The 13,047-nt window shown below is 40.3% G+C and overlaps 1 protein-coding gene across 6 annotated transcripts in view; it reads left to right on the plus strand.

Moving 5' to 3' along the window:
* NEK4 (NIMA related kinase 4) overlaps positions 1-13,047 on the plus strand; it is a 50,466-nt gene that overhangs the window by 7,413 nt on the left and 30,006 nt on the right. For 4 of the 6 annotated variants that reach the window (XM_017538387.2, XM_017538453.2, XM_017538593.2 and 1 more), the window contains exons 2-6: positions 2,327-2,593; positions 4,181-4,378; positions 4,560-4,667; positions 6,945-7,099; positions 9,312-9,453. In XM_017538387.2, coding sequence (XP_017393876.1) covers positions 2,327-2,593; positions 4,181-4,378; positions 4,560-4,667; positions 6,945-7,099; positions 9,312-9,453 — 870 coding nt within the window. The remainder of the gene's footprint in view (positions 1-2,326; positions 2,594-4,180; positions 4,379-4,559; positions 4,668-6,944; positions 7,100-9,311; positions 9,454-13,047) is intronic. The other 2 variants (XM_017538511.2, XM_017538676.2) reach the window with 2 other exon arrangements.

The following is a 13,047-nucleotide window of genomic DNA, read 5'->3' on the forward strand; positions in this document are numbered from 1 at the left end:
GTCAATTCAGCTGTTGAAGCTTCGGCTGTTGTATGCTTCGTGAAGTTCTCGTGTTGTATTTTTCAGCTCCATCAGTTCACTTATATTCCTCTCTAAGTTTATTCTTATTAGCATTTCGTCAAATCTTTTTTCAAGGTTCTTAGTTTCTTTGCATTTCGTTAGAACATGTTCTTTTAGCTCATAGAACTTTCTTATTACCCACCTTCTGAAGCCTGATTCTGTCAATTCATCACACTCATTCTCCATCCAGCCTTGTTCCCTTGCTGGTGAAGAGTTGTGATCCCTTGTAGGAGGAGAGGCGTTCTAGTTTCGGGTGTTTTCATCCTTTTTGCACTGGTTTCTTCCCATCTTTGTGGATTTATCCACCTGTCATCTTTGTAGTTGTTGACTTTCAGATTGGGTCTCTGAGTGGATGTCCAGTTTGTTGATGATGAAGTTATTTTTTTCTGTTTCTTAGTTTTCCTTCTTACAGTCAGGCCCCTCTGCTATAGGACTGCCGAGGTCCACTCCAGGCTCTGCTTGCCTGGGATCACCTGCAGCGGCTACAGAACAGTAAGGGTTGCTGCCAGTTTCTTCTTCTGCTATCTTTGTCCCAGAAGGATACCCACGAGATGTCAGTCTGAGCTCTCCTTTATGAGGTGACTCTTTGGCTATACAGGGGTCAGGAAGCTGCTTGAGGAGACAGCCTGTCCTTTATAGGAGCTCAAGTGCTGAGCTGTGAGCTCCGTTGTTCATTAAGAGCTTCTGGGCAGGTATGTTTAAGTCTGCCGCAGTAGAACTCATAAACCCCCCTTTTTCTTTCCCAGGTACTCTGTCCTGGGGAGTTAGGGTTTTAATTATGAGTTTCTGTTGTGCTGCTGCCTTTTTTCAGGGCTGCCCTGCCCAGTGAGGAGGCAGACTAGTCACTGTCTGCCTGCAGAGGCTTTGGTGAGCTGCTGTGGGCTCTGCCCAGCTGCCGTGTGAACTTCCCTGCAGTCCCGTTTATACAGGTATAGTTAGAACTGCCTCAGCAATGGTGGCCCACCTTTATAGTGGCTGACTCTCTCTTAATGGTGGACTGCTTCAGTAATGGTGGACTACCTCCATAGTGGTGGACTGTCTCGGTAATGGCGGATGCCCCTCCCCCACAGAGCTGGACCGTCCTGGGTTCAGCTGTGCTTACTGTGAAACTCTCAATCCAGAGTGTTTCTCATTGCTGTTTTTTGTGGGGTTGGGGACCAGCCGAGCCTGATCACCTGGCTCCCTGCCTCAGAGCCCTTTTTTTTTTTTTTTAAGTTGAATGGTCAACTCTGTCTCCCAGGTGTTCCAGTCACTTGTTGAAAAGGTGCCGGGATCTGTGTGATTTCCCGTGTGGCGACCCACTGCGCTGGCTGAAACAGCTGTGCTGAGATTCGTGGTGCTTTTTTGCCCTGGAATCTCCTGGCCTGGCTCCCTGTGTCAGTCCCCTTTTTTGTCAGTTGAATGGGTGACTCTGTCTCCCAGGAGCTCCAATTGCCAGCTAAAATGGCACCCGGACCCATGTATTTTGTATTAAGAAACGCTGGGCTAGGGCACTGGCCAAAACAGCTGCGCTGGCAACCCGTGGGGCTCTTCTGCCTGGGAGTCTCCTGGTCTGTGGGCAATAAAAATCCGTTTGGAAACGCCGTGTCCACTCACCTTCATGCTTTCGCTGGGAGCTGCAATCCTGAGCTGCTCCTAATCAGCCATCTTGGATCCATCTCCTAAAATTTTTTAAATAGATAAAGACAATGGAGAACAAAGGAAAAGAGGAAGTTGCTTACAAAAGGACTTAGAAAAGTAATAACATTTCCAAATAAGGAAGGGGCATAGACTGTGAGCTGGAACATGCCTGTGAGCATGTCCAACATAAATATCTTGGTTAAAGTACAAGGACATAAAATGTATGTATTCCCTTATATCTCACAGCTACATAGGATAGGGCTTAACAAAGAGTTACTAGCAAAAAGCAAGAAGGCTTTAAAGAAAGTTAGTCTTTAAAAGAAACTATTACTTCTAACATTTATTATTATTATTATTCTTTAATAAGAAGGGAAACTTTGAGGAGGAACTTTTTACTTTCTACAATGAATAATAGCAAATATTTTCCCCGATTTTGTACTTGGTGAAAAACAAAATGAATAGGTTATCTGATGGGCTCCACAAGGTTGGTTTTGAGAATATTCTTTTTTTTTTTTAAATTTTTTTTTTATAAGAACCTGATAAAGCTTATAAGGTTTTGAGGATATTCTTGAGAGCCCTTAGGTAACTCTGAGGCCACAAATCTTATGTTTATTTGCACATTGTAAAATACATATTTTCTTTTTAGTACGTCATCAAAAAACTGAACCTCCGAAATGCCTCTAGCCGAGAGCGGCAAGCTGCTGAACAGGAAGCCCAGCTCTTGTCTCAGCTGAAGCATCCCAACATTGTCACCTACAAGGAGTCATGGGAGGGAGGAGACGGTCTACTCTACATTGTCATGGGCTTCTGTGAAGGAGGTGACCTGTACCGAAAGCTCAAGGAACAGAAAGGGCAGCTTCTGCCTGAGAATCAGGTGGTAGAGTGGTTTGTACAGATCGCCATGGCTTTACAGGTACTGTGTAGACTAATGGCATCCCAGCTTGCTCCCAGATAGCAAGGAGATGGCAGGTGTACTTTTGGAAAATGTTTTCTTCAAATACTTACATATAGAAATGTACCCAATCACTTTTGCTGTAGCATTGGAACTTTTCTAGCAAGTGATACCTATATTAAAATAGATTTCATGTCTAATTGCAGGGGAAGCCCACATATTCAATATCAATAGCAAAGTCAATTTGAGGGACCCTGAGGCAACCAAGAGCAAAGAGTGACTATGTTTGTTATCTGTTGGTCAGCTATGTCATGCTGAAAGGTGGCTAGGTTAATTAATATGCCTAGTGATTTCATCTGTCACTCTGCTGTGGTAGAGCAGATGGAAATGCAAAACAAGTTTTTTTTTTTATTATTTTTTAGAATTGGGCAACACTTCATTCCATAAGCTGGAATAAGCGTTCCTACAAGTTTGTGTTTTAATATACATATAACTCAAAAGTGAGACTTATTTATGAAATACTATTTTGGAACTGGGCAGACTTGTCCAGAATTAATTGACCCTATTGAAATTCTAAGGTACTTTCTCTAAATAAAAATGCTCTTGCTATATTCGAAAATATTATTAAGCTGAGGATTTTATGGGTCTGAGAGGACTGCATCTGACTGTATAAGTTGTCCTACCTTCAGTGGGAGTTTGTAAGCTTTTTTTTTTTTTTTTTTGAGACAGAGTCTCACTGTATCACCCAGGCTGGAGTGCAGTGGCACAATCATGGCTCATTGTAACCTCTGCCTCCTAGGTTCAAGTGATTCTCGTGCCTCAGCCTCCCAAGTAGCTGGGATTGTAGGTATGTGCAACCATACCTAGCTAATTTTTGTATTTATTTAGTAGAGATGGGGTTTTGCCATGTTGGCCAGGCTGGTCTTGAACGCCTGCCTCAAGTGATCCACCCACCTTGGCCTCCCACAGTGCTGGCCACCACTGTGCCTGGCCTATAAGCATATTTTTAAACTGGATTTACGTAATGTTAAAATGGTATTGTTGTCAAGCTACCAGCGAGCAGTTTTGAGGGGCACTGGGCAAGTCAATGGAGGGAACTTAATTTTCTTATTTCAAAAATTGTAAATTAGACCTTTTATTTAGAGATTATAAAGCAATAATGTTTGATAGGTGTTGGTTGAATAAAAGAATTGTGTGGTTGGTTACTCTTTATGGTCAATTACTCTTTTTTTTTTTTTTGAGACGAATTTCGCTCTTATTGCCCAGGCTGAAGTGCAATGGTATGATCTTGGCTCACTGCAACCTCTGCATTAGCTGGGATTACAGGTATGCACTACCATGCCCAGCTAATTTTGTATTTTTAGTAAAGATGGAGTTTCTCCATGTTGATTGGTCTGGTCGTAAACTCCTGACCTCAGGTAATATGCCCGCCTCAGCCTCCCAAAGTGCTGGGATTACAGCTGTGAGCCAGTGTACCCGGCCTATGGTCAATTACTCTTTATGGTCAAAGACTCTAACTCATGCCATTGCTGATGGTATATAATAAGCCAGGAATAAATATGTAATTAAGTCTATTTATATGTAATAAAATCTTATTTCTTTCGTCAGTATTTACATGAAAAACACATCCTTCATCGAGATCTGAAAACTCAAAATGTCTTCCTAACAAGAACAAACATAATCAAAGTGGGGGACCTAGGAATTGCCCGAGTGTTAGAGAACCACTGTGACATGGCTAGCACCCTCATTGGCACACCCTACTACATGAGCCCTGAATTGTTCTCAAACAAACCCTACAACTATAAGGTAGGACTGGGCTCTGTATGCTGGCTCATCTTGTATCTGGGAGAGTACTCATAATTTCAGAAATTAGTTACATCAGAGAATTATCTGTGAATCTGTTTAAGGAAAATGTTTTCTTTTTTTAAAGGAAAAAATGTAAATAAGTGATTCTGACATTTAACCATTTACTATTTTTATTTTCTAGTCTGACGTTTGGGCTCTAGGATGCTGTGTCTACGAAATGGCTACCCTGAAGCATGCTTTCAATGCGAAAGATATGAATTCTTTAGTTTATCGGATTATTGAAGGAAAGGTAAAGAATAATCTAGAACTAATTGAGTAGTGTTTCTATAGTGCAGCCTTATAAATAGCTACTAGCAAAATCATTGATGATATTGATGAGTCATGGAGTAATAACTGATATTGGGTTGATAGTTAGGAATGGTAGGTCCCTTCTGTGGGGAAGGTCAGACTAGAGGAAAAGGGATTGATGAATCATTTCTTAATATTAATCTGTAAGATGGCTTAATGGCTCAAAATAATTGGCTTTTTGAAAACATATGCCTATAATCATAGAATGTGCAGATGCCCTGAGAGGCTATTTATATCTTCTAAGCAACCTATGATTCAATGAGCTACATTTAAAATGAGTTTACTCTGTTCAAACTTGACATTCCTTTGATAATCATCCCAATAATCAGTAACTAATTAAGAGCCACAGAAAGCATTGTGTCTGATATGGACTCCAAAGTGACTGGCTTTATGTGTTAGTTCCATGAGGCTAGTTGCCCTTTATAGTGTCAGGCATCCATGTACCGTTAAGTTTTTTTTTTTTTTTTTTTTTTTTTTTTGTGTGTTTTTTTTTTTTTTTTTTTTTTTTTTTTTGAGATGGAGTTTTTCTCTTGTCTCCCAGGCTGGAGTGCAATGGCATGATCTCAACTCACTGCAACCTCCGTCTCCCAGGTTCAAGCAATTCTCATGCTTCAGCTTACCAAGTAGCTGAGATTACAGGCACATGCCACCACACCTGGCTAATTTTTGTATTTTTAGTACAGACAGGGTTTCACAATGTTGACCAGGCTGGTCTCAAACTCCTGACCTCAGGTAATCTGCCCGCCTTGGCCTCCTAAAATGCTGGGATTGCAGGTGTGAGCCATTGCCCCCAGCCAATGTACCATTAAGTTTTAAAGGCCATGAATCACCTACTGATATTAGTATCTCACAACTCATTTAATTTTTCAATTTGAAACACATTGAAAAACAGACACAGAAGTAAAATTTTTTCATAATGCAACTACTTAAGAATCAAACAAGAAGGGAGTGAAATTCTTTTCTCTTTCTATGCCCATTCCCTGGAAGATGACCATTGCTAGCAATTTGGCACATTGCCTTTCTGGCTTTTTCCTGTCTTTAGACAGACATAACTCTGTGTGCGTGTGTGTGTGTGTGTGTGTGTGTGTGCGCACGTATGTACACCCACAGATTTTTGAAAGAAACTGAAATGGAATCAGGCCGTTAATGTGGTACATAACTTGTTTTTTCGACTGTATATATGAGGGACATCTTTCCAAGTCGGTACCTGTAAGTCTTGTATTTTTTAACCTGCTGCCTAGTTTTTTTTTTTTTTTTTTTGAAGCAGAGTCTCACTCTGTCGCCCAGCCTAGAGTGCAGTGGCATGATCTGGACTCACATCAACTTCCACCTCCCTGGTTTGAGCAATCCTCTGCCTCAGCCTCCTGAGTAGCTGGGATTACAGGTACATGCCACCATGTCCAGCTAATTTTTTTTTTTTGAAACAGAGTCTCACTCTGTCGCCCAGGCTAGAGTACAATGGCACAATCTTGGCTCACTGCAACCTCCACCTCCCGGGTTCAAGTGATTCTCTGCCTTAGCCTCCTGAGTAGCTGGGACTGCAGGTGCACCACCACACCCTGCCAACTTTTGTATTTTTAGTAGAAACAGGGTTTCACCATATTGGCCAGGCTGGTCTCCGACTCCTGACCTCATGATCTGCCCTCCTTGGCCCCTCAAAGTGCTGGGATTACAGGTGTGAGCCACCGCACCTGGCCAGTTTTCTTGTATTTTTAGTGGAGATGGGGTTTCACCATGTTGGCCAGACTGGTTTTGAACTACTGACCTCAGGGACTCTGCCTGCCTCTGCCTCCCAAAGTGCAGGGATTACAGGCATGAGCCACCGCACCTGACCCTAGTTTCTATAAGAAGAATGTATGATAATTTATTCCACAAATTCCCTATGGATGAACACTTAAGTTGTTTCTAATTGTTTACTACTGCAAGAACAGTACTGCATTGAACATCCTGGTCCATAAGTCTTTAGGAAACTCATGCTCTTATTCCTCAATGAGAGAGTCATCAAATGGGACTGCTGGATTGAAGGATATACTTTTACAATTTTACAACTTGTTATCTTACAACTGGGATACCAGTATGCTTCCTATAGACTAATATACTGATTGTTTTCGGCTTATGTGAATATATGACTTTAAATAAATATCAGGAAACCTCTACCAGCTTTTACTTTGTTTCACAAGACCATTAGTCATATTTACAGTATTATTTTTCTTTGTAGCTGCCACCAATGCCAAGAGATTATAGCCCAGAGCTGGCAGAACTGATAAGAACAATGCTGAGCAAAAGGCCTGAAGAAAGGCCGTCTGTGAGGAGCATCCTGAGGCAGCCTTATATCAAGCGCCAAATCTCCTCCTTTTTGGAGGCCACAAAGATGTAAGATACTTCCCTTGCAAATAGCTGGGCCAAATAGATGGGGTAAAAGAAGATGGCTTTTATAATATTCGTATGCAAAAATTGATGGTGAGTTTTTTAAAACAAGAAATAAAATGGCATGATTACATATGTAGAGGAGGGAAAATTCTACCCTCAGGGTTTTTTGGCTGAGCTTGAGAATTAAACTTATAATTTAACAGGAGAAAAGCATATAGATTTATTTAATACCTGAATAAGTTTTATGTGACACAGGAGCCCTCATAAGGAAATGAAGACCCAAAGAAGTGGCAAAACCTAATTGCTTTTGTGCTTGATTCAACAAAGAGAGGCACTTGTGGAAAACTAAACTATGTGGAGAGGCTAAAGGAAGATAAGAATTAATTTTAATAAGGTCTGTTTATAGAATTCTCTCAGTTTCAGCTTTCCATTCTTGATGATAAGAATTTTACTTTCTTTCTGGTACAGGGAGGACATGTTTCATATGGGAGTTTTATCTCCTGCTTTCTAGAAGAAAAAGGGAAGGTCAGAGTGCCCTTATTGCACTTACTTTTTAAAGCTCCTTAGGCCAAAATAATCTTTATGCCAAAGTAGCATATTTTGGCATGGCATATTCTCCCAGTCTTCAAATATATTTGCTTAATTTGTAAAATCAGAAATTTGGAGAACCACTGTCACATTCCTCAGAGGGTTCTAAGACATATAGTGTAAGTTTTTTTTTTAAAGGACGTATGTACTACTCTGGGTACACTGCCTGTGGGTTGGCCCTGTTTGCAAGGAGCAGCCAAATAATTTTTTTAAAAGGGGCATATGTTTCAGAAATTATAATTAGAGAGTATTTGAGAAACTTATCCATCTCACTATGTAAGATACTAATATTTAAAAAGTAGTGCTTGCATTTCTGAGAGCTTTTATAAAGGTCTCTCTTCATTCATATAACTTCCCAAGAGAAGAATTCTTTACTTTGACTTGCAGATTCTACCTTTACTAAACAGGTGTTCCAGGATCTAAGACTTAGGGCTGGACAAAACTATTACAATCTGTTTGGCTTCCCTTCTTGCCTTGTGGCATGTTAAATTTGGAAAGAGAGGAGACAGTGCTAGAGATGCCTCCGGGAATAAAAAAGAACCATCTTTTTGTGCACATTGTCTATATAATTTCTCACCAACTAGACCTTTGGCCTTCCAATGCACTGATCTTCATGCTCCTCTTGAATTCTCCAGGGGTTTGGCCCGGTTTTAGAAATAACACACTAAAATAGTTGGGGATATTATTCTTGTATACTTTTATTCTATGAGTCAGGACTAAGTATACCAATCATTTTTACTCTCAAAGTTAGCCAAGCAGTTGTGGTATTATTATAAACATGTAAAATTTGAAAACAAAAATTATCCTGGTACTTCCGTGTGTGAGGCAATCTCCCATAGAATTTGTATTTTGGAGTAATTTTGTATAAACAAAAGTTGGAAAGTTAGTGTGGAGAGTTCCTGTATATTCCTCATCTGGTTTCTTCTGTGATTATATGCCCTAATGCATTTGTCAAACTGAGAAACCAACATTGAAATGTTACTGTTGCCCTGGTTGGGAGCAGTGGCTCATGCCTGTAAACCTAGCACTTTGGGAGGCTGAGGCTGGCAGATCACCTGAGGTCAGGTGTTCGAGACCAGCCTGGCCAACATTTAGAAGAGATGAAACCCCGTCTCTACTAAAAAAAAAATTAGCCAGGCATGGCGGCATGCGCCTGTAGTCCCAGTTTCTTGGAAGGCTGAGACTTAAGAATCACTTGAACCCAGGCAGTGGAGGTTGCAGTGAGCTGAGATCACGCCACCACACTCTAGCCTGGGTGACAGAGTGAGACTGTCTCAATTTAAAAAAAAAGAAAGAAATACTACTGTTGACTAAATTCCAGACTTACTTTGGCTTTCACCAGTTTTTTCTCTCTAATGTCTCTTTTCTGTTCCAGGATCCAATCCGGGATATATTACATCTAATCAGGGGTCCATGATTGTTTCTCACATTATTTTTTATTACCTTGATTGTTTCAAAGACTACTGGTCAGGTGTTTTGTAGGATGTTCCTTAGATTTTTAGAAAACTATTCTCTATAAATGGTCCAATTCTATAAGGGAATTCATTGTATATACACATACTCCCACATATACATAAAAACCCTTAATCTTCAATGTCTTGATAATTTTCTTTTTTCCTTCATAAAGAAAAACCTCCAAAAATAACATTAAAAATGGTGACTCTAAATCCAAGCCTGTTGCTACAGTGGTTTCCAGAAAGGCAGAATCAAATCATGAAGTAATCCACCCCCAACCATACTCTTCTGAGGGTTCCCAGACATATATAATGGTACGTTTCTTTTTAAGGGGTATGTGTTTTAAAACTGCACTTAGAAAAATAGGCCATCTAAGTAAATTATTATATGTGAAACAATTTGCTTTACTGAAGATTCTGTTGTACAATTAATTCCTTATTGTAAGGAAAGAATGCTGGTTAAGGTGGTTGATTTAGGTTTATCCAAATTGGGCTGTCAAATTGTTCATGAAGTCAGTGCTGTAATAACTAAGAATTTTTTAGGTGAAATTTATGTAACGAAACTAACCATTTTAAAGTGAACAATTAAGGCTGGGCATAGTGGCTCATGCCTGTAATCCCAACATTTTGGGAGGCTAAGGCTGGCAGATTACTTGAGGTCAAGAGTTCCAGACCAACCTGGCCAACATGGTGAAACCTCATCTCTACTAAAGATACAAAAATTAGCTGGTTGTGGTGGTGGGCGCCTGTAATCCCAGCTACTCGGGAGGCTGAGGAAGGAGAATCGCTTGAACCTGGTAGTTGGAAGTTGCAGTGAGCCAAGCACACCACTGCACTCCAGCCTGGGTGACAGAATGAGACTCTGACTCAAAAATAAGAATAAAATAAAATAAATAATTAAATAAAGTGATGAATTAAGTACAGCCAGTACATTCACAATGTTGTACAACCGTCACTTCTGTGTAGTTCTAAAACATTTTTATCACCTCAGGAAATCCCTTCCTCATTAAACAGTCCTTCACCTGGCCCCTGGGAACTACCAGTGTCTTTCTCCGTGAAGTTACTTGTCCTGGATATTTCATATAAATAGAATCATTAAATATGTGACCTTTTGTTTCTGGTGTCTTCCACTATATTTTCAAGGTTCATTCATGTAGCGTGTATGAATACTTCATTTCTTTTTAGGTCTGGCTACCACTGTATGGATATATCACAGTTTGTGTATCCATTCATCCATTAGTGGGCATTTGGTTTTTTTCACCTTTTGGCTGTTACTATGAACATTTGTGTGCAAGTAGTTGAGTACCTGTTTTCCATTCTTTTGGATATATACCTAGCAGTGGAATTGCTGAGTCAAATGGTAATTTTGGTTTGATTTTCTGAGGAACTGTTGGCACTGTTTTCTGCAGTGGCTGTACCATTTGACATTCCCATCAGCAGTGCACAAGGGTTCCAAGTTTCTCCACATCTTTGCCAACACTTGTTATTTTCTAAATTTTTGATTCCAGCCATCCTAGTGGGTGTAAAGTGGTATTTCATTATATTTTTAATTTGTATTTCCCTAATGATTAATAACATACAGCATCTTTTCACGTGCTCTTTGGCCATTTGTATGTCTTCTTTGGAGAAATATCTGCTAAAGCTTTTGCCTTTTTTTTTTTTGAGACAGGATCTCACTCTGTTGCCCAGGCTGTGCAGTGGTGTAATCACGGCTCACTGTAGCCTCCCTCTCTTGGGATCAAGTGATCCTCTCACCTCAGCCTCCTGAGTAGCTAGGACCACAGCATGCCATCATACCTGGCTAATTTTTTTATTTATAGAGACAAGGTCTTATTATATTGCCCAGGCTGATCTCAAACTCCTGGGCTCAGGTGATCCTCCCACCTTGGCTTCCCAGCGTGCTGGGATTACAGGCATGAGCCACTGTGCCCAGCCTTTTTTTTTTTTTTTTTTTTTTTTTTTTTTTTTTTTTTTTTTTTTTTTTTTTTTTTTTTTTTTTTTTTTTTTTTTTTTTTTTGTGACGGAGTTTCGCTCTTGTTACCCAGGCTGGAGTGCAATGGCGCGATCTCGGCTCACCGCAACCTCCGCCTCCCGGGTTCAGGCAATTCTCCTGCCCCAGCCTCCTGAGTCGCTGGGATTACAGGCACGCGCCACCATGCCCAGCTAATTTTTTGTATTTTTAGTAGAGACGGGGTTTCACCATGTTGACCAGGATGGTCTCGATCTCTTGACCTCGTGATCCACCCGCCTCGGCCTCCCACAGTGCTGGGATTACAGGCTTGAGCCACCGCGCCCGGCCTTTTTTCTTTTTTTAACAGAGAGGATCTTGCTCTGTCACCCAGTCCTTCACCTGGCCCCTGGGAACTGGAGTACAGTGGCATCATCATAGCTCACTGCAACCTCTGAACTCCTAGACTCAAAGTATCCTCCCACCTCAGCCTTCTAGTTAGCTGGGCGTACAGCTGTGCACCACTGTGCCTGGCTAATTATTTTTGTAGAGTTTGGTCTCACTTTGTTGCCTAGGCTAGTCTTGAACTCCTGGGCTCAAGCAGTTCTTCCTTTTCTTCCCAAAGTGCTGAGATTACAAGTATGAACCACGTCACCCAGCTCGTACCCAGTTTTAAATGGGTGTTTTTTGTCTTTTTGTCGTTGAGTTGTAAGAGTTCTCAATCCGTGTTCCAGTTACTAGTCCCTTATCAGATGACTTGCAAATATTTTCTCCATTGTCTAAGTTGTCTTTGCTTTCCTTTTATAATTAAAAAAAATTTTTTTTCACTCTTTTGATAATGTCCTTTTCACAAAAGCTTCTAATTTTGATGAAGTCCAATGTATCTATTTTTTTCTTTTGTTGTCATAGCTAAGAATCCCTTGCCAAATTCAGCATCTTGAAGGTCTATGCCATAGTTTCTTCTAAAATATAGTTATAGTTTTTGCTCTTATATTTAGGCCGTGGATCCAATTTTTAGTTATAATTTTTTTCATTATGATAAAATACACATAATGTAAAATTTACTATCTTAACCATTTGTAAGTGTACAATTCAGTGGTGATAAATACATCTACAATGTTGTGCAGCCATCACCACTCATCTTCATAACTCTTTCATATTGTAAAACTGAAACTGTTCCCATTAAACAGTATCTCCCCATTCCTTACTACCGCAGTCCCTGGCAGCAACCATTCTACTTTCTGTCTCCATGGTTTTTAAATACCTCAGATAAGTGGATCATGTAGTATTTGTCTTTCATGACTGCCTTATTTCATTTCACATAATGTCTTCAAGATTCATCCATGTTGTGACATATGTCAGAATTTCCTTCCTTTTTAATGCTGAATAATATTCAGTTGTATGTAAATCCCACATTTTGTTATCCAGTTCATCTGCAGATGTACATTTGTGTTGTTTTCACCTTTTGACTACTGTGGATAATGCTGTTATGAACATGGGTCTACACATATCTCTTTGAGACTCTGATTTCTTTTCTTTTTTTTTATTTTGAGATGGAGTGTCGCTCTGTCACCCAGGGTGGAGTGCAGTGGTGCCATCTCAGCTCAGTGTAACCTCTGCCTCCTGGATTCAAGTGATTCTCCTGCCTTAGCCTCCCATGTAGTTGGGATTACAGGTATTTGTCACCACACCCAGCTAATTTTTGTATTTTTAGTAAAGACGGGGTTTCACCATGTTGGCCAGACTGGTCTCAAACTCCTGACCTCAGGTGATCTACCCGCCTCGGCCCCCCAAAGTGCTGGGATTACAGGCATGAGCCAAGACCCTGATTTCTATTTTTTTGGGTATATAACCAGAAGGTGATCACATGGTAATTATACTTTTAACTTTTTGGGGATCTGCAGAACTGTTTTCTACAACTTCTGTATCATTTTACATTCTTTTTTTTTTTTTTTTTTTTT

The sequence above is a fragment of the Cebus imitator genome, unplaced genomic scaffold (genome assembly GCF_001604975.1).
Source record: "Cebus imitator isolate Cc_AM_T3 unplaced genomic scaffold, Cebus_imitator-1.0 Scaffold0, whole genome shotgun sequence".
Taxonomy (NCBI): domain Eukaryota; kingdom Metazoa; phylum Chordata; class Mammalia; order Primates; family Cebidae; genus Cebus; species Cebus imitator.